The sequence below is a fragment of the Geotrypetes seraphini genome, chromosome 9 (genome assembly GCF_902459505.1).
Source record: "Geotrypetes seraphini chromosome 9, aGeoSer1.1, whole genome shotgun sequence".
Taxonomy (NCBI): domain Eukaryota; kingdom Metazoa; phylum Chordata; class Amphibia; order Gymnophiona; family Dermophiidae; genus Geotrypetes; species Geotrypetes seraphini.
The window spans coordinates 118445203-118467953 of NC_047092.1; the positions used below are offsets into that span (position 1 = coordinate 118445203).

The 22751-nt window shown below is 47.0% G+C and overlaps 1 protein-coding gene across 5 annotated transcripts in view; it reads right to left on the bottom strand.

The window, feature by feature from the left end:
• Nucleotides 1-22751, bottom strand: part of CROCC2 (ciliary rootlet coiled-coil, rootletin family member 2) — a 993480-nt gene that overhangs the window by 673575 nt on the left and 297154 nt on the right. For all 5 annotated transcript variants that reach the window (XM_033959482.1, XM_033959484.1, XM_033959480.1 and 2 more), the window contains one exon: nt 10548-10713. In XM_033959482.1, the coding sequence (XP_033815373.1) occupies nt 10548-10713 (166 nt within the window). The remainder of the gene's footprint in view (nt 1-10547; nt 10714-22751) is intronic.

Genomic DNA, 22751 nt, shown 5'->3' on the forward strand with positions numbered 1-22751 from the left:
TTCTGTATGACTTTGTGTATCTATATATGTATTCTATACATGAAATACTCATGCTACACCCACATGCATGTCCACCTGACAGTTGCAGACTAAGCGATTTAGGGACACTGCTTAGAGAATAAGACCTAGCACTTACACATGTAACAACCAATTATTGGCGCCAATCATGTGCATAAGCGCTACTGTTCTATAAACCAAGTGCATTAATGGCACCCACATTTAGGCACCAGGGGCCTAATATTCAGCCTCTGGGAGGCAGCCTGGATAACTCCTATGGCCGCTGTGCAGATATTCAGGGGTTTTTTTGACTGCTAAAAAGTTAATCAGCTAAATCAATATTCAGCACTGACTGGTTAAGTTTATAGCAGTCAAATGTAGGACTGTTATTTATGCAGTTTGATTTGGCCACTATACTTAGTCGCCCAGCACTGAAAATTGCCAGTTATCATGCGATATAGCTAGTTAACTTTTAGCCTCTAAATACAAATACTCAGTAGAGATAACCAGTTATCTTGAGCCGAATATTCACATTTAATCAATTAAATGCTATTTAACTGGTCAGCACTGTTTCTGGCCAACTACCCTGTTTCCCCGATGGTAAGACACTGTCTTATTTTTTTTGGAAGGCCAAAATATGCTCTAGGGCTTATTTTCGGGGGGATGCCTTATTTACCCATGAAGAAGACTACAGTACACAGTTATTGTTGAAAAAAAACAGAATTTTATTACCTGTATATGGTACAGTATAATGGTAATAACGGTAGTTGTCATTACAAACCAGCATAACCAGACAATGTCTCCGACTCTCCAGTCGCCCGCCCCGACTCTCCTCTGGCCACCCCGACTCTTCTTTCGCCCGCCCCGACTCTCCTCTCCCCCTTGAAGTCCTGTCCCCACCCTGAAAGCCTGATGCCCCCCCCCCGACATCCGATTCATCCCCCCCCCGCAGGACCGCTCGCACCCCCACCCCGAAGGACCGCTCACACGCACCCCCACCCTGAAGGACCGCTCGCACCCCCACAGCCTCCCGACCCCCCCATCATGTAGAAGCTCCTACCGGTGTCCTGCTGCTTCCCCTCTTGCCCCGCCGACTCCCCGACACGATCGGGGCAAAAGGGAGCCCAAGCCCTCTTGCCCCGCTGACTCCCCAACTCCCCGACAATATCGGGTCAGGAGGGAGCCCAAGTCCTCCTGGCCCTGGCGACCCCCCCCCCTAGTTGTTCGGGCCAGGAGGGAGCCTAAATCCTCCTGGCCACGGCGACCCCCTAACCCCACCCCGCACTACATTACAGGCAGGAGGGATCCCAGGCCCTCCTGCCCTCAATGCAAACCCCCCTCCCCCCAACGACCGCCCCCCCCAAGAACCTCCGCCCGCCCCCCCAGCCGACCCGACCCCCCTGGCCGACCCCCCACGACACCCCCACCCCCCTTCCCCGTACCTTTCTGTAGTTGGCCGGACAGACGGGAGCCAAACCCGCCTGTCCGGCAGGCAGCCAACGATGGAATGAGGCCGGATTGGCCCATCCGTCCCAAAGCTCCGCCTACTGGTGGGGCCTAAGGCGCCTGGGCCAATCAGAATAGGCCCGGGAGCCTTAGGTCCCTCCTGGGGGCAGGGCCTGAGGCACATGGTCGGGTTGGGCCCATGTGCCTTAGGCCCCACCAGTAGGCGGAGCTTTGGAACGGATGGGCCAATCCGGCCTCATTCCATCGTTGGCTGCCTGCCGGACAGGCGGGTTTGGCTCCCATCTACAGAAAGGTACGGGAAAGGGGGTTGGGGGTGTCGTGGGGGTCGGCCAGGGGGGTCGCGGGTCGGCTGGGGGGGCGGTCGGAGGTTCTTGGGGGGGCGGTCGTTGGGGGGAGGGGGGTTTGCGTCGAGGGCAGGAGGGCCTGGGATCCCTCCTGCCCGTAATGTAGTGCAGGGTGGGGTTAGGGGATCGCCTTGGCCAGGAGGATTTGGGCTCCCTCCTGGCCCGAACAACTAGTGGGGGGGGGGGGGGTCACCAGGGCCAGGAGGACTTGGGCTCCCTCCTGGCCCGATATTGTCGGGGAGTTGGGGAATCGACGGGGCAAGAGGGCTTGGGCTCCCTTTTGCCCCGATCGTGTCGGGGAGTCGGGGGGGCAAGAGGGCTTGACTCCCTCTTGCCCCGATCGTGTCGGGGGTGCCAAGGTTGGCTGGGGCAAGAGGGCTTGAGCTCCCTCTTGCCCCGATCGTGTCGGGGAGTCGGGGAGTCGGCGGTCCTTCGGGGTGGGGGTGCGGGTGTGTGCGAGCGGTCCTGCGGGGGGGGGGGGTGAATCGGACGTCGGGGGGGGGAACTATGTAAAAAAAATTTTGTAGGGAGGGATGAGGGAAGCTGCCTGTGTTTCCTGGCGCGGAGTCACGAGCGCGCGCTGCAGTCCTGTCACTTCCTCCTCTTCACTTCATGACGAGGCGCGGCACGCAGCCATGGAGGCAAATACGGTAGACGGAGGGACCACACGGAGTCACCCACCGTACCACCCGATTCGGGTAAGCGCAGGTATCGGTGGGTGGCTTATTTGCGGGGGGGTGCCTTATTTTACATTTTTTTCTAAAAAGGGGGGGCTGTCTTATTTGTTGGCCCTGCCTTATCATCGGGGAAACACGGTAAGTAGCACTAAATATTGGCTGACAGCTTATAGACTTGCCTTATTAGAGTTAAAGGATATCATGCTTCATAAATATTTAATAATACATAAATTAATCAACATTTATCAATGATATCTTGAGCTTATTATAGCCTTACAATCGTTGGAAAAGGCACCCTAGTGTTCACACAAGTTAGTGTATTATTTCCATACAATTCAGAATACGATAGGTCCATGAATTGTTTACTCAAGCAAGAACCTATAAGCAGAACATCAGATGCACATACAGTATACTATTAGAACTGTGGTTCTCAACTTATTCCTTCGGAAACTCCTTGCCAATCTGGTTTTCAGAATATTTATGATAACTGTGCATGAGATAAATTTGCATATAGTCAAGGTAGCACATTGAAATCTCTTTCATGTATAATTACTATAAATAAACCAGACTAGCTAGGTTGAGACAACTATGTTAGAACATAGTTAAGTGAGAGGCAATCCATATCTCAGAATGAAAGATTAGGTTTCTTACCTCTGCTAATCTTCCTTTTTGTAAATCTCCTCTGGAGGCTGAGGGATCTTGTATCCTTTTTAGCCTTGGCTGCAGGGCACATAAACCAAACTTGTTCTCTCCCCTTCAGGATATCTTCCTGTGTACTTCCCATGATGGTCAGTAAGTAGAAAAGTCAGGTAGATTTAGCACAAACAGGAAACAAAAGAAAAGAAAGAGAGGGGCACGGGAACTCCCACTACAAGTCAATTCTGTTCATGACTATAGCAATACATAACAAAATGCCAAGAAGGCCAACTTCAATCAAACAATAAACTGAGTAATTTTACACGAAAGAAGACACAGTCTGAAGATCAAATGGGGCCCCACCCAGGACCACCTCCAATCCCTTTAACCTTACAGAAAGGGACTCTCAAACAATTCTTAGTGAGGCTGGTCAAAGATAGTAATCCATCTTACAAGTTACTGAAGAGACAACTTGTGAATCAGACAAAACAGCCAGAGATTTACAAGAAGGAAGATTATCAGAGGTAAGAAACCTAATCTTTCATTCTTGTACAATCCCTCTGGAGGCTGAACTCGAGGGACATATCAAAGCAGTCCTAATTCTAGGGGGGGGAAAGCCCAATGAGCCCGCAACCAGAACGGAAGCGCCAAAGGCCGTATCACCCTTAGCCGCCACATCAAGCCGGTAAAACTTGGTAAAGGTATGAAGCAAATCCTATGTGGCCGCCCTACAAATCTCAGACGAGACTGCATGAGATTCAGCCCATGAGGAAGCCATTCCTCTGGTAGAGTGAGCCTTCATCCAAAGGGGAGCCTTCTTCCCCGCCACCACATAGGCTGCGGAAATGGCTGCATGTATCCAACGCGAGATTGTAGCCTTGGAAGAAGGCCGACCCCATTGCGCGGGGCCCGCAAGGACAAAGAGATGGTCAGACACACAAAATTCGTTAGTGGCTTCCAGGTATCTCAAAAGGAGACGTCGCATATCCAGAGACCACAAAACACGGTCCTTAGACTTGGAGCCCGAAGGAACAAAAGCTGTCAGATGAACTTCCTGGTTAACATGGAAAGTGGAAACCACTTTCGGAAGAAAGGAAGGCACTGTCCTCAAAATCACTGCAGACTGTAATATGAAGAAAAGGATCTCTGCACGACAGAGCCTGCAGCTCCGACACCCTCCATGCCGAAGTGACTGCCACGAAGAAGACAGTCTTAAAGGTAAGATCTTTCAGAGAGATCCCATCCAGGGGTTCGTAGGGCGGACAAGCCAGAGTGGAGAACCAAATTCAGGTTCCACGTGGGGCAAGGCAGTCGCAAGGGAGGCTGCAGCCTCACAGCTCCCCTCAAGAATCGGACAACGTCCGGGTGAGACACCAGAGAACCCCTGAATGAAGAGGGACCTAAACATGAAAGTCTCGCAATATGGATATGGAGAGAAGAAATCAGCCTGCAGGAAGTCCAGAACATGGGCCACAGATAGTGCCACAGGATCCACCTGAACCCCCACACACCAAGCCTGAAAGCACCTCCAGGCTTTCGCGTAGGCTGACACAGTTGATTTCCGTTTGCTCTGAAGGAGCATGGTGATGACCACAGAAGATTAAAGGCTGCGCATTCAAGCGCTAGGCTGTAAGACTAAAGCGGTCCAGATCTTGAAGTGCAATCAGACCCTGTGTGAGCAACCTCCGATGGCAAGGAAGATGCAGACCCCATTCTGCGCTCAACCATACTAGATATGCTTACCAGGGTCTTCTGGGCTAGTCCGGGGCCACAAAGATTACTGGTGAGAGGACACCCGGCACAGAACGAGCCTTATATGGGCCATGGGGGAAAGACATACAGAAGTTCCCCTTTGAGTCAAGGTTGAATGAGAGTGTTGAGCCTTTTGCTGCTGACCTCCTGCTGGTGTCTGAAGAACCTGTCCATCTTCCGGTTCCCTGACGATGCCATCAGATCAAAGGTGGGACGACCCCCACTATGGTGCACTATGGCCTCGAACGCCAATTTGGAGACGGACCATTCTCCCGGGCCCAGAGTCTGACGACTGAGGAAGTCTGCCTGTACGTTATTTAAGCCAGCCATGTGAGCCGCGAACAAAGCCAACAGATGCTTCTCCGCCCAGGCAAAGAGCATCCGAGCCTCCAAGCCCAGCAAGGGACTCCTCGTGCCTCCTTGACGGTTGACATAGGGGAGTGTGTGGCGCAGTGGTTAAATCTACAGCCTCAGCACCCTGGGGTTGTGGGTTTAAACCCACACTACTTCTTCTGACTCAGGGCAAGTCACTTAATTCTCCCATTGCCCCAGGTACATTAGATAGATTGTGAGCCCGCCGGGAAAGACAGGGCAAAATGTTTGATTACCTGAATAAATTCATGAAAACCGTTCTGAGCTTGCCTGGGAGAACGATATAGAAAATTGAATAAATAAAAAATAAAATAAACAGCCGTCGCATTGTCCGAGAACACACGGACAGCCTACTGGTGGAGACTCCTTGAAATCTCAGCAGAGCCAGACGGATTGATCGCAGCTCCAGTTGATTGATAGATCCTCTGCTGTCCAGTGCAGTCTACCCGCCCTGGACCGGCACAGAATTGCAAACTGCTCCCCAATCAGAGAGACTTGCATCCGTAGTTAGGGTCACCGAGTCCAGGACTCGCAGAGGGAGCCCTTTGTTCAGAGTAACCAGGTTCAACCACCACAGCATACTGCTATGCGCAGTCACCAACCAAGGCAACTTCACCCCTAGCACAACCCGCTGAGGTTTCCACCGAGTCAGAAGGAACAACTGAAGAGGACATAAGCGAGCTCTTGCCCACGGAATCACATCTATGGTCACCACCATGGACCACCAACATGTCCCGAATTGAACTCTGAAGCTTGAGCTACTGGGATTCCGGCAGGAACACCTGGTTCTTGCCCATGTGGAATCGGACTCCCAGATACTCCAAGTCCTGCATCAGCTTGAAGCAACTCTTTTTGACACTGACCACCCAGCTTAGAATCTCCAGCAAAGTCACTACCTGGCGAACTGTCAAGTGGCCTTCCTCCAGCGAGCGGGCTCGGATCATCCAGGCATTGAGGTATTGATGTACGAGCACACCTAGCGAGCGCAGATGGGCAGCTACCACCACCATGACTTTGGTGAATGATCTGGCCGTCGACGCCAACCTGAAGGGCAGCGCCGTGAACTGGAAGTGTCTCCCAAGAACATAAAACCTCAGGAACCTCCGATGATCCAGAAAGATCGGGATGTGGAGGTACATTTCTGTGAGATCCAAGGTAACAAAAAAAACCCTGGGCACTACTGCTGCCATTACTGAATGCATTACCTCCATCCAGAAATGTGGAACTCGCAGGAAGGCATTTACTGCCTTCAGGTCTAGAATCGGTCTGCAATCCTTGGAGTCTTTCTTTGGCACGATGAAATAAATTGAGTATCTCCCGGAGCCCGTCTCCCTTTGGGACTGGCTCTATAACTGCCAGACCAGCAACCAGCGAACTGTAGCTCACACTTTGCTGGCTCTGTCCGGATTTCCTATGGGAGAGAACAGGAAGAAGACCATTGGTGGTCAGAAAAACTGTAGTCGAAGGCCCTCCCTAAGCATCTTGAGGACCCACTGGTCTGAGATTATCTTTTGCCATTCTGGAAGGACGGCCAAAGCTGCCCCTCCCCAATCTGGGGGGAGCTCTGCCAGAGACTTGGCATCATAATTTTTTCTTGGGAGGGGCAGAAGGCCAGGAGTTGGAAGACTGTTGGCGCGCTGTAACTCCACAGTGATGTCTGGAGGGAGCTCCAAAATGCTGTCCCGCTGCTGGGGGTCAGGCATACTGAAGGGACAAAAATTTGGCCATCCCGTACCTCTGGTCGGACGAGGTCTTTAGCCAGGGAGCACCTTAGGTTTACAGTCCTTCACACTGGCCATAAGGTCATCCAAACCTTGGCCAAACAAGAGTGACCCTTTAAAAGGCAACTTGCTCAGCGTAGCCTTAGACGAAGAATCACCTTACCACTGGCGAATCCATAACATTCGCCGCGCGGAAACTGAATAAGCTCCCAGCTTAGCAAAAACTTTCAAGATATCATAGAGTGCATCTGCTAAACAATTCACCCTGGATACCAGGAAGTCGAGGTCCCAAAGAACCACCTCCTCAAGATCCTGATGAAGTTTGGTATGACATGCCCAGGACACAAAGGAAGTGGCTGCTGCAGCTTGCATTCCTGCTGCAGCAAAATCAAAAAGATGCTTCAGAACAAAATCCACTCTTCTGTCCTGAACATCCTTCACCTTCGGCGGACTAAGCACTTGGAGAACTCCGATGCCATGGGATACAACTTCGCCATGGCCCTAGTGCACTTCAGGGGACCCTCTGGGGCCTCCCAAACCTCTAAGAGTAGTATTTCTGCGAAGTCCACACGGTCTGGAAATGCATCGGAAAGTGAGGGTGTAGAACTCATGACAGAACACTCAGCCTGAACTGCTGAATCTGAATCAAGTTTTAATGTCATTAAGGACTCCGAAATAAGATCAAGAAGGTGGTTGGACTTAAAGAGCCAGCGTACCACTTGATCCTCTCCCAGATCGCGGAACTCAGTGTTCTGGGAATCCCCAAGATCCGCTAAGTTAGCTACATCTGCTGACCTCACCGAGGAACCATGCGACAGCAACGGCATAAAAATTGACGCAGAAACAAAAGCAATGGTAGGTAGCAGCCGCTTGCTTTCTGGCAGTCTAGCAAAGAAACAAATGGACATGCTGGAATCTAAAGGCTGAACAGACTGCTGCACCGGAATCTGAGAGGGAGAGACAGGCATAGCCTTTTATCTCATGAAAGTCTGATATATCATATCGACAAATTCCGGTGGCAAGAACCGATCTGTGTGATTGAGATTTGGAATGTTTAGATTTATGAGAATTTTCCCTTGAACTGCACTTACGTTTCGCGGAAGCACCCTCCTTGCCCAATTTAAGCGTCCCAGACGCCAGAATCGCATCTCCGGCGGAATCAAAGGAAAGTAGGGCCTCTCCGGAGGAGGGTAGTGTGGAATCCATGCACGCTTTACATCCCTCGCAGGCCGTGGCGCACGTGATACACGGCTGCAAATCTGCCAGCCATCCACTGCATTTACAGCATGAATCCATGCCATCCTGTCCTGAGGAGGCCATAAGTTAAGTGTGAAGCAAAAATGAAGCTTCTAAGCCCCAAAAATATACTTTTGAAAACTTTAAAGAAAATCCAAGATGGCCACCGCGGGTGCCAATTTTGCCCTAAAACTGCCAGGGAAAAATGCAGGAAACCCGGAAAAATAGTGATTTTACAGGTATGTTTGTGTGTGTGTGTGTGAGACCAGGAAATGCAGTGAAACCACTCATAACCCCGATTTCAACATCCCCCAAATCGCCAAACTTAGGGTCACATAGGCACCACTGAGACATGTGCTGCAATGAAAGTCTATAGAAGCCTGCAATACACAGTACAAGCAAGGAGATCAGTACTGCAGGAGCTGAATAAACTGGATTTTTTCAGGTTCTGACTGCCTCAGCTTCTCTGTCAACACAGAACACAACCACCAGGACCCCTCAGGGAAATTAGAGAAGACACACGGTCTGGTTCTGATCCCGACATATCTCCACGGAACTACAGCAGCCTGCACTCTACCCCTTTGTGGTCGAACCAGGGGACAGATGGCTCCCGATCCTGGAGACCCGATCCAATCTGCAGGCTGTCTAGAGGGCTTACTGCAGTTCAAGCTTACAGAACACCTTCCAGAAGCAGACAATATTTAAAATGTCTGTGATCTTCCGCCGAAGGATCACTCCCACAAAGTTGATCCGCAGCACTTGGGCAAACCCACGATACAGATCAAATAAAAGACTATAAATTGAAAAATAAATCACGAGCAGAAACCATCACCCATGCAACAGGGCTGCAGGAACAAACTGAGCATCATGGGAAGTACACAGGGTGATATCCTGAAGGGGAGGGGACAAGTTTGGTTTGTGTACCCTGCAGCCAGGGCTAAAGAGGATACAAGATCCCTCGAGATCAGCCTCCAGAGAGATTGTACAAGTAAACAAGCAAACAAGTCTCACCAGTATACAATATTAACGACACTTTCAAATTAGAAGTCTCAATTACAACCTCGTCAGAATAGCCAGATCTCTTATACCTAAGGTGATCATACGTCCCATTTTCAACGGGACCATCCCATTATTGGACCGACTGTCCCGTTGTCCCGACCTATCACTTTGGGATGCTGAAATGTCCCGTTTTCAGGGACAGCGTCCCGAAGCTGTGCGCGGAGACAACGGACCAGCGATCGCTTCCCCTTTCTGCCGCGCTAAGACCTGCCTCCCTCCCTCAAGCATCGATTCACCCCCCCAGGTCCGCTGCAGCCACTGCTTCATGCCGCCCAAAAGCCTTCTTCCTGATATCAATTCTGACATCAGAGAGGAAGTTCCAGGCCAGCCAGGCAGTGATTGGCTGGCTCGGAACTTCCTCTCCGATGTCAGAATTAACGTCGGGAAGAAGGCTTCTGGGCGGCAAGAAGCAGCAGCTGCGTCGGACCGGGGGGAGTGGGGGGGGGGTTGAATTGGCGCTGGAGGGTAGGAGGCAGGCTTTAGCGCAGTAGGGAGGGAGGTAGGCAGGCAGGCTTTGGCACAGCAGGAAGGCAGGTAGGCTTAGGGGGAGGGGTGGGACAAAGGCTGGAAGGCAGTGAGAGGGACATAGGATGGAGGCACTGAGGGCACTTAGGACATGGGAAGGAGGCACTAGGGGCACTAAGGACATGGGAAGGGGCACTAAGGACAGGAAGGAGGCACTGGGGGCACTAAGGATATGCGAAGGAGGCACTGGGGGCACTAAGGACACAGGAGGGGACACTGGGGGCACTAAGGACATAGGAAGGAAGGAGGGAATAGAAAGGGACAATTTTGGGGCTTGAGTGCAGAAAGAAATGAAAGAAAGGATGCACAGTCAGAAGGAAATGCAACCAGACTCATTAAATCACCAAACAGCAAAGGTAGGAAAATATAAATGATAATTAACATTTTCTCTGCGTATAATGTGCTTTGTGTGTTTTTATTTTATGGTTACCATTATGAATTACTAAGATATTATGTGTACATGAAAAATGAATGGAAGAAATTTTGGGCGGAATTGGGGGATGGTGCTACGGCGGGGATTGGGGCAGGGCTAGAGCGGGATTGGGGTGGGACTGACAATTAATAGATGTCCTGTTTTGATGAATACCTACAATGCCCTCAATACCAGACAAAGTTTGAAAAGCACATCATAAGTTCAGAAAGAATTTTAAGGACCGTAATCAAAGGCTTCAAGTTTAAGGAGAATATACTGTACAGCTGGATTTTATTTGGATAGTAAGCACAGCTATATATTTAAAAACAAAGTAAGACAAAGTGCACACCTCCCTGTCCTTCTGCCACTGAGATTCCTGTCGTTCCATTTCAGCACTCATTCTGTGTACATTTGAGGTTGCCTTCTCTAATTCCTCTGATAGCTTTTGATTACTTATATTCATCTGGTCCAGTTGTTCTCGCAAAAGGGAATTGATCTGGGTCAGGCTGGTATTCCTGGGGTAGAAAATAATGGAGCACACCGATAATTGTAACAATGATATCTTATGAGCTTAAGTATCTTGCACAAAACCCCAGAACTGCCCTAGTGGAACCAAAATATTCATATTTATTTCAGTCAAGAATTCACTTACAAATTGGTCCTACTAAAAGAACCTTACATATTTTCATGTTTTATCAGAGATTCCCAACCTTTTTGGTTGTATGGATCCCTTATTAACCTCCAAAGGTTCAGGAACCCCTAGTATATTCCCAACAACCTTCCAGATCCTCCCCCTTCAATGCCCAGCCTCTCCTCCTGTCTTTCTGCTCTCCAGTCAGTGTCCACTAGTTTCTTTTTCTTTCCCTTCCTCTAGTACTTATTCAAGTTCAGATTTACAGTGGTACCTCGGAATCCGAATGCCCCAGAACTTGGAATCCAAACTTTTTTTTTAAAGTAAATTTTGTCTTGGAATCTGAATGCTGCTTTGGAATCCGAACTTGTGAGAGTACCCAGAATACAGCAGAGGAGCGAGAACCAGCCGATTTTGGTGCTTCCTTTCCGCAAAACTTCTCAGCAGCTCTCAATCGCTTGTACACATGGGGAATAGCCGGCTCCTCTGTGCTGTTTTGCGGGCAGCGAAGGAGAAGCCAGCTCCTCTGTGCTGTTTTGCGGGCGGCGAAGGAGAAGCCAGCTCCTCTGTGCTGTTTTGCGGGCGGCGAAGGAGAAATTAAAAGTGGCAGATGCTGGTTCGCTGGTAATAGTCGCCCTCCTCCGATCTCCTGTGTAAGCCATGCTGCCGGATAGGTGGGGAAGGTAAAAGTTTTTTGGGGGGTGGGGTGGAGAGGGAGACTGGATCTATTGGGCATGGGACCCTCCCTGCAGCTGCCGTTCAGGCTCCTCCAGCCCCTTCTCGCCATGCCTCCTCCTCCTGTCTCTAGAACCCCCCCCCCCCCCCCGACGTCCCTGCGATCTCTAACACCCCCAACCCCCCAACCCCACCTCGTTCTCCTTGTTTGTTTTAAAGCATTTCCGATGTCGATCCTTATTTTTTTGGGCTGTACAGTACCTTGCTTGGAGGGGAAGGTTTCTTATTTTTCTTCCTTTTTCATATTGCAAGGTTTTCCTACTCCGTTTCATTTCTGCCCTTCCCCCATCTGAGAGAACAAAACAGAACAACTAAAAATAGGAGGCGCTTGCCTTTAAAGGGCTGCTCTAGAAACTTGTAGTTGCGTGGGGGATGGCTTGCATGTAAAAGTAGTAAAATCTCATGGCTAGACTGAAATCAAAGTGATTCTATTGTGCTGTCAATCTGAGTTTGTGGGACCAAGGAACAGATTAATCCAGTTTCTATTATTTTCAATAGGAAAAATTGTTTTGGAACTCGAACGTTTTGGAACTCAAACTGAATTTGGGAACGGATTAAGTTCGGATTCCAAGGTACCACTGTATTTTATGTACCACCAATCAAATCTATATCCAAGCAGTTTAAAATAAATGGAATAAAATAAAGGTGGGGGGGGGATGATGTGGAGATGACAAACATCTCTCCCTTCCCTCAGCCATTTCCCCAAAACATCTTTTTTACTGAAGGCCCCCCTTTTCTTTCCTATATTATACTGTTTGATCACATACTAGATATTAAAAGTAACAAGTGTTGTCGGATTGTGAGCCTGCCAGGATTGACAGGAAAAAATGCTTGAGTACCTGAAAAAATTCATGACAACCATTCTGAGCTCATCTGGGAGAACGGTATAGAAAATTGAATAAATAAATAGTTTGATTGTTAAAAGCCAGGGGACTGTCTGGGTACCCAGACGGACTTTCTAAATCCTGGTAGTTTGGCTGTAGTGGTGAAATCCAATGGTAGAAATGCATCTATGCATATACTAACCCTTCCCCCCACCTCATTTTACAAAGCTATGCTAGGCTTATCGCTGGCTGCAGTGGTATTAGCGCCGATGCACATGGTATTCTATGAGCATTGGAGCAAATACCGCTGCGGTCAGCGATTAAAAAACTTAACATGGCTTCATAAAAGGGGAAGGGGGTACGTGAAGGCATGATTTCTGCTCAGGGAATTTACCGAGCCAACTAATGAGTTACCTGGCAAATTCCTTTGAAAACTACTGCCTCCACTCTGTCTATATCCTTTCAGAAGCACCAAAGAAGTCAAAATATCATTTTCTTTTGCTTCTTCTATTTATGAAGCATTTTTCACTCACAAAACATTTTAAATTTATACCTCAGACACATCTGAAAATCTCACTGATTGAAGCAGTCCATTCGTCATCTCTGGTTTTTTCCTGAAGCAGCAAATGGTGAAAATGACTTGCGCAACTTTCCTAGTTCTCAGCTCCTCTGCTCCAGAACTACCAAGTTACCCAGTTCCAGAAAGGAGACATTTTAGCTTATCCTGCTTTTAAATTTACATTCCAGTTTGATATCATATTTGTTATCCCTTAATTATACCTTTAGGAATCAGTGCTGCAGGTCTCGTAATGCAATTGCTGACAATCTAGGGCTTGCCTAAAATCTCATTCCAGGAAATGGGTAACTTGGAAGCTCTGTAACCTTTACACTATTCCATTCAAAGAATATGCTTGCTTAATCCCAATACTCATTCACAAATTATTACTGCAGCCATGCTTATAGGTAGGATCTGTACTTTTCCCTGCTACTTCTGGAGAGGTGAAATGTTGTGGGAAAAGACATGAATGAAGATGGGGGTGAGAGTGGGAGTAGGGATGAAGAGGAGCAGGGAAAGTGAATGTGATTTACAGGAGGAGGTCAGAAAAAAGTTAAATGGGGTTCCATGGTAGAGAGTCCACAATTTATGTCTAAGGTCCAATACAGTATTAATTTGGACCTAGTTTTTCCATACACATTTCTCCATTAGTTGACATTTCCACCACATGTTAGAAGGTTCCACTCTTGGAATATAACAAGACTTTAATTTCTTTGGTTCCACCAGGTGTTCAGTTGAGTCTACACACTGTGTAGTACATGTAGTGCTCTCGTGGCATTCCCCTCCCTTTACTCTTTTATTTATTTATTCATTCATTCAATTTTCTACACTTCTTCCTCCGTATTCACGGTTTCAGCATTCGCAGTTTCAATCATTCACAGTTTTTAGATTGCTGGCTCCTGCCCCCAAATTATGTCAGCTTGCATAGAGAAATCACTGATTCCCAGCACTTTCTTCACTGTGTTTTGCCTCTCCTTCAGGAACAGGCCAGATCTCCCACCATGTTATTCGCAGTTTTACCATATTCACAATGGTTTTTAATAGAAAACAGCGAATATCATATGAAAAAGTTATTTGCTGTTTTGTTAATCTCCTATCACAGCAAATATGGAGGGAGAAGTGTATACCGTTCTCCCAAAGGAGCTTAGAATGGTTTATAATAATTTATTCAGGTACTGAAGCAATTTTCCCTGTCTGTCCTGGTGGGCTCACAATCTATCTGGGGAAATGGAGGGATTAAGTGATTTGCCTAGGGTCAGAAGGAGCAGCATGGGTTTGAACCCACAACCTCAGAGTGCTAAAGCTGTAGCTTTAACCACTGTGCCACACTCTCCTTTCAATAAATACATACCAGCTTATTGACTAGCTCCCTCTCCCTTCACTTATGTACTGAGGAGTACCTATCCCTACTCTACCCAACAACTCATGAACAAATAAAAAAAAAGAGTATGCAAAATAAACACACACACACACACAAAACCTCTAGCTCTATATTAAAAAAAGCCTTTTAATTAAGATAATTGCTCAACACAATGAAAATTGTAGATCCTGACCTGTTTCACCACATAAAAACAAGAATAAATATAGAACAAGAATGAAAACACAACTAGAATTAAACACAGAAATACAGAGCTAGTAATAATTATCTCGTAGAAATTTAGTATCCTGGAGAAAAAGATAGTATAGATTTGATATTGGTAGGTTTTGTTATAATTATTTGGTACATATCAAGTATTGTAGAACTGATAACAATGTTTTTTCAAGACTTTGCGACATAGTTATCAAATGAAATAGTTACTACTGGCTCTGTGTTTAATTCTAATTGTGCTATATTTGAATTATTTACCCCCCCTCTCCTTCTACAAAACTACAGAAGTGGTTTATAGCACTGAATGCTCTGCACTGTTTCTAACGCTCATAGAAACTCTATGAGTGTCAGGAACAGTGCAGAGCATTCAGCGCGCTGGCCTGCATTAAAAACCGATTTTGCGGTTTTGTAAAAAAGGGTGGGGTGGAGTTAATTTACAGTATTTACTCTTGTTGTGATCCCTGAAGCAGCGTGTATAGTGAAACATGTCAAGTTGTACAATTTTTATTGTGTTGTGTAATTATCACCAATTAGAGTGTTTTTTAAATACAGAAACACAAAGCTTTATGTTTTTCTTTTTTGTGTGTGCACATTTTGCTCCTATTATTTGTGGTGCACCTGACTTTTAAGGGCATTTTCAAAACTCTAAGACATCCCAAAAATGTCATAAATTGGCACTTGGATGTTCTAATCACCAGGACATCATATTCAAAATCATCTTTGTGTCCAAGTCAAGACTAAAGAGGGACATATTGGAGGTGTATTCTGGGTGGACTTAGACTTGGATGTCTTGCGATGATTGAAGTTTTCCCAAGATATCCTGGATGGAACTTAGATGTCCGAGGCTAGACCTGTTTTAAAAGCATCTAAATGCTCAAAAGGTACCCAAACTAACTAGATGACCACTGAATGGATTAAGTTATGATCCCCCCCAAGCTCCCCCAGTGGTCACTAACCCCCATTCACCACCCCAAAAAATTTGAACAGTTTATACCTATCTCTAGAACAGCATCTGGTATGGGAAAGCCTTGTAGAGCATCACAAAGGTGTCTTAAGTAGCCTGGTGAGTGGGCTAGTGAGCCATAGAGAGTTGGACCCAAGCCCATAAGACACTCTAACCACTACATTTATGGTGGAAAGTGTGAGCTCACCAAAAAAAAACAAAATCCTAATATACTGCCATATATTTCTGCAATGTATATACTGACTTGTAGGACACCTTTAGAGATAGTTTCCACAGCTACATCATACTCGCAGACCTCAGGCCTAGGCCTAGGTCCACCCTCCCTGCCCCTCATTCCACCCTCCCCCAATATCACATTACATATATACAACCACCCACCTCAACATACTACACCTCTCATCCAACCAAGGCTCTGAAATCCTAATCTAGCCACCTCAATCCCTCAAATTACACTGCCTTCATAACACCAAGGCAAAAATCTCTGCTCACCTATACCAATTACAGAGGGGAGAGTGTGGCGCAGTGGTTAAAACTACAACTTCAGCACCTTGAGGTTGTGGGTTCAAACCCACGCTGCTCCTTGTGACTCTGGGCAAGTCACTTAATCCCCCCATTACCCTGGGTACATTAGATAGATTGTGAACCCACCAGCACAGACAGAGAAAAATGCTTCAGTACCTGAATAAATTCATGTAAACCATTCTGAGCTCCCCTGGGAGACTGGGATAGAAAACTGAATGAATGCTTTCCTTGCCAGCATTTATTGCTCCATTCCAGTCCTCACAGGTCAGAGTACATATGTACACCTATGTCATACTAGCTTTATCACTATATAAATGTTTCTATGCTTGCCTAGTCACTGTATATATGTTTGTATGCTAAACCATTCACTTTTTACACTTGTTTGCTAGGCTAATCATGGCATATATGCTTGTATAGTAATCTTGTCTCAGTCCATACACTGAACTGACTGTGTCAAAACCAAATGCACAAGCTTTCATCACTTAGCAGCCTAATCTCTGCTTGTATGCTAGTAGCATATATCCATCCTTGACACTGCCCATACATACATACGTAAACCTGCCACTGCCCATATACAAGACTAGCAATGAAGGAGGGACACTAGGACAATCCAAACAAGAAAATAATGTGTTTTGGTGAGGGCTTAGTGAGAACAAAACCATCATGAAGAGGGCATGCAACACAGAAACATACAAAAAGAAGGACCAGAAAATAAAAATACACCAACCAGAAGGCAAAACAGAAAATAACAACATGGAAAGGAGGCCTACTAAACACAAGGATACATAGACGAAACCGTATGAGACAATCGCGCGCAGACAATTGAAGGCAGACAATTGAGCGCAGGAAGTCCCATTGTGGGGTATCCCGTTGGCACTCCCGTTGTGGGGGGTGTTGGGGGGAACACCCCTCTATTATAGAGGAAACACCTTTTTCCATATTTTAGGGAAAAATTAGTTTCCTCTGTAATGGGGAGGGGGTCCCCCCCACCCCACCCCAATGAGAGCGCTAACAGTTCTAAGTAAAGTGGGGGAGTTCCCCCCACATCCCCTTCGGACTGCTGTAAAATAGTGTTTGAATCTAGTGCGCTGACATCCTGCACGCAATTGTCTGACCGCAATCGTCTGTGTGTGATTGTCTTGCACGGTTTTGACTCGTCACAAAACACAAGATCCATGAACATTGGGTAACCAGAAGTCCGGATTTCCCCAGATATGTCCTCCTTTTCAAGGACATATCCGGGGGTCCAGACGGCTTCTCAAAACCCGGGACTATGTCCGGGTTTTGAAAAGCCTCCTCTAAATTGCATCAGGCAGGAGGAAATTCGCACATGCAGAGATTTCCTCCTGCCTGACGAGAGCAGGCAGTGGGGGCAGGGCTAGGGCGGGACTGGGGCGTAATAGGGCGGGGATGGGTGGAACTGGGTGGACCTGGGGGCAGGTCTAGGAATCTGGATTTTACTATAGTAAAATCTGATAACCCTACATGAACAAAAAGGGATTCAGATAGCAGACCTAATACAAGAACACACTCTGGATTTCCTGATGACAGAATCCTGGCTGACAGATAACAGTGGGATCATTATGAGCGAGACGTGCCCCCCAGACTTCCGCAGTTTCTAGCAAATGAAAACTACCCAGCCAGTAGGAGCGGAATGCTTACTTCTGAGAATAGGGAACATAAACAGAATGGGCATAATGGTGATATATGTTACCCCTGACCTAATATAGAAGCATTCTTACAAACAGGGCAGCTATACATCAACTCCTCAACTCACCCTGCGGAACAGATTCCAGATTCTTCAGGAAGGAACTGCCGATGAGGAACAGGAGCAGGCCCAACACACAGCTTCATCTCCAGGGACAACTGACCGGCTCTCCCCAAAGAAGTGCAGAGTAATAGTCATCAGGGATTTCATGCTGAGGGGCACCGAGGGGTCTGCTGGCTGCCTGGAGCCAGGATACGAGATGTAACCCCAGTCTGGATAGACTACTCACGCCCCGAGACCACTTTCCTATGCTTCTTGTCCACATAGGAACCAACGACACTGCCAGGAACACACTGGAGACCATCACCAGAGACTTTGGAGCACTGGGTGAGAGGCTGAAGTGGACAGGAGCGCAGGTGGTTTTCTCATCGATCCTCCCAGTTAGAGGCAAGGGAAGAGCAAGAGATGAACGTATCCTGAGGACGAACGAGTGGCTACAGGGATGGTGCCGGGATATGAACTTCGGATTCCTAAACCATGGGGAAGCGCTACAAGGATTTTAGGGACCAGACGGACTCCATCTGACCAGTAGGGGTAAGAACGTCTTCGGACACCGACTAGCCTGCCTGCTTCACAGGGCTTTAAACTAGGTAAGTCGGGGGAGGTACCCATTCACATATTAGTGCAGAAAGGAATTATCCTGATGAGGTGAGTCGAAACTCCGCTTCCATGTCCAAGGTAAGTACCCACATTGCAAACAGTTCTTTAGGAGTCACACTGACTCGGGTAGGATACGCCTCACAGGGACTTAGCAAACACAAGATATGGAGGGCCATGTATGTCAATGCACACAGTTTAGGTAACAAAATTCTAGAATTAGAGGCTGAAATAAGGAATGCTGACCTAGATGTGGTGGCAATATCTGAAACTTGGTTCACGGACTCACATGGGTGGGATATGGCTTTACCGGGCTACAATCTACTTCGTCAGGACAGAGAGGGCAGGTTAGGAGAGGGGGTAGCTCTATACATTAAAGAGGACATCAAAACCACCAGGATCACAGATGTCAAGTACACCGGAGAGTCCCTCTAGGTAAACCTGGCAAGAGGCAGAGAAAAATGCCTGTATCTAGGTATGGTATACAGACCCCCCCAAGACAACTGGAAGACATGGATGCAAAATTAATTGAAGACATAGAGAATATCACTCTACGAGGAGAAGCTGTACTGCTAGGGGACTTCAATATGCCTGATGCAGACTAGAACTCATTTTCAGCAACAACCAGCGGTAGCAGGAGGCTCTTAACCTCCATAAAGGGAGCACATCTCAAACAAATGGTAACGGAGCCCACTAGGGCCCAGGCGATCCTCGATCTGGTACTCACCAACGGGGAAAGCGTCTCAGAGGTCTCAGTAGGAGATACGCTAGCCTCCAGCGACCACAACATAGTATGGTTCAACCTTAGGAAAGGCTTCCCTAGATCAAACACGAAAACAAAGGTACTCAATTTCCGGGGCACAGACTTCGCACGCATGGGAGATTTTGTCCATCGGACGCTGCAGGACCAAGCGGAGACCGATGATGTAGAAGCTAAGTGGTTAACACTGAAATCAACCATACATGAAGCAACTAGCCGCTTCATAAAATCAGTAAATAAACGACAAAGAAACAATAAACCCCAATGGTTCACTGCGGAGATCTCGCACCTCATTAAGGAGAAGAAAAAAGCGTTTCTCTCCTACAAGCGCACGGAGAAAAGAGAGGCAAAGGTAGAATATAGGACCAGGTCTACAGCGGTCAAAATGGCAGTTAGGGAGGCAAAACTTCGAGTGGAAGAAATTCTGGCAAAAAAACATTAAAAAGGGGGACAAATCCTTCTTCAGGTATATTAGTGACAGAAAAAGGAACACAGGCGGGATAGTATGCCTTAGAAGACCGGACAGAAGTTACGTGGAAGTAGATTCCGATAAAGCCGAACTACTGAATGAATACTTCTGCTCAGCCATCACCTGTGAGGCACCGGGACACGGTCCGCAGTTGAAGGCAACACAAAGCACAGAAGACCCGTTTCAGAATTTTGAGTTCACACCAGGTGAAGTTTACAGTGAACTGGCAAGACTCAAGGTGAACAAAGCCATGGGACCAGACAATTTGCACCCAAGAGTGCTCAGAGAATTGAGCGATGTCCTGGCGAAACTGTTGGCTGAGCTATTCAATCTCTCCCTAACTAAGGGGAAAGTTTTTCTGGACTGGAAATTAGCTAATGTCGTTCCTCTGCATAAAAAGGGTTGCAGGGCAGAGGCTGCAAATTATAGACCGGTGAGTCTCACATCAATAGTGTGCAAACTCATGGAAACACTAATTAAAAGCAAATTGGACACGATCTTGAATGAAGGGAATCTTCGGGATCCCAGTCAGCATGGATTCACCAAGGGTAGGTCCTGCCAATCCAATCTCATCAGCTTCTTTGACTGGGTAATAAGAAAGTTGGACTTGGGAGAGTGTTTGGACGTCGTATACCTGGACTTCAGTAAAGCTTTTGACAGTGTCCCACACCGCAGGCTGCTAAGCAAGATGGAATCGATGGGGTTAGGAGAGACACTAACTGCATGGGTCAATGATTGGCTGAGTGGCAGACTTCAGAGGGTGGTGATTAATGGTACCCTCTCTAAAACATCGGAGGTGACAAGTGGAGTGCCGCAGGGCTCGGTCCTGGGTCCACTCCTTTTCAACATATTCATAGGGGATCTGACTCAAGGGCTTCAAGGTAAAATAACACTATTCGCCGATGACGCCAAACTATGTAATATAGTAAATGAATGCAGTTTACAGAATTATATGGCGCAGGACCTGCTTACATTGGAAAGTTGGTCCTCAACCTGGCAGCTAGGCTTCAATGCTAAGAAATGTAAGGTCATGCACCTCGGAAGCGGAAATCCATGCAGGACGTACTTCTTGAACGGAGAAACTTTAACTAGGACTTCAGCAGAACAAGATTTAGGAGTAATCATCAGTGCAGACATGAAAACTGCCAATCAAGTGGAGAAGGCTTCATCTAAGGCAAGGCAGATATTGGGTTGTATCAATAGAAGTTTCATCAGCCGAAAGCCTGAAGTCATAATGCCGTTGTACAGGGCCATGGTGAGACCTCATCTGGAGTACTGTGTGCAATTCTGGAGGCCACATTACAGTAAAGATGTGCGCAGAATTGAATCGGTTCAGCGGACGGCCACCAGGATGATCTCGGGACTCAAGGGTCTCTCGTACGAAGAGAGACTGAACAAATTGCAGCTCTACACTCTCGAGGAACGTAGGGAGAGGGGAGACATGATCAAAACTACCTCACGGGACGTGTCGAAGTGGAAGATGATATTTTCTTTCTCAAGGTACCCTCGGCCACAAGAGGGCACCCGCTCAAACTCAGGGGTGGAAAATTTCATGACGACACCAGAAAGTATTTCTTCACAGAGAGAGTGGTTGATCATTGGAACAAGCTTCCAGTGAAGGTGATCGAGGCAGACAGCGAGCCAGACTTTAAGAATAAATGGGATACCCATGTGGGATCCCTACGAGGGTCAAGATAAGGAAATTGGGTCATTAGGGCATAGACAGGGGGTGGGTAAGCAGAGTGGGCAGACTTGATGGGCTGTAGCCCTTTTCTGACGTCATCTTCTATGTTTCTATGTTTCTAATATGATGGCAAAAATGGGCCGTCGTCCCAACATCTGCCCACTCGAATAACCCACCCCCCTAAGCACTTCTTTGAAGTGAACCCACATGTTTATCCCATTTATTCTTAAAATCGAGCACGTTGTTGGCCTCTACTACCTGAAGTGGAAGATCATTCCAATGATCAACCATCCTTTCGGTGAAGAAATACTTCCTAGTGTCACCATGAAATCTCCCAGCCCTGATGTTTAGCGGATGCCCTCTTGTCGCTGTAGGTCCTGTAAGGAAAAAGATGTCTTCTTCCACCTCTATACGGCCAGTAACATATTTGAATGTCTCTAACATGTCTCCCCTCTCTCTGCGTTCCTCGAGAGAGTATATCTGCAACTTATCTAGACGTTCTTCATATGGGAGATCCTTGAGTCCTGAGACCATCCTAGTGGCCAATCTCTGAACCGACTCTATTCTCAGCACATCCTTTTTTTTTTTTTTTTTTGTTCAATAGTTTTTTATTAAAGTTTTGTAAAGAAACAACAAGAAGTAAAACAACAGAAAACAGGTACACCATGATACAGAACTAACACAGCGTCATACAATAATCAACAATTATCACAGGGAATAGTAATTATACAGAGTAAAGGTTCTAACACATGTCTAGAATAGGAGCCCATATCTTGTTAAAGGTAGACAAGGAATTAGATTTCTCAGCAGCTACTTTTTCGAACTTCGCATAGAGACATACCAGATTCCACCAGAAGGATACATTAAGAGATGCAGAGTCTTTCCAATTAGACAATATAGATTTGTGGGCTAGCTGCAGCAAACTAAACAGTAGTTTAGACTGGTATGTATTCAGTTCATCAGGCATGGCATAAGCACCAAACACCACCGCAGCATAAGAGTGAGAAGATGTAATAGGTAAGTATTCACATATGTGCGCCCACACATTGGACCAGAACTCAAGTACATTAGGACAGTGGTAGAACATGTGGGCAAAAGTACCAACCCCTACAACACATGACCAACATTTATTAGACAACTTATTGCCAGTTAAAGAGAGCTTATGTGGGGTCCAGTATGCCTTATGAAGAAGAAAAAACATTTGTTGAGCTATGGCAGAAGACCTAAGAGATCTTCTTGTGGAGATCCAGATCAGTTTCCACGTGTTAGGGGAGAAAGATGTATCAACGATCTCTTCCCAAGCAGTTTGAAGAGGCATGCATGCAGGGAATTTATCATCCCGTAGGATCCGGTACCAGGAAGATGCTTCTTTCTTGGCCCCACTATATTGTAAACACCAAAGCAAGATAGAAGGAGTCGTCTGAGATATGGGATGATCTTTCAAACATGCCGTCA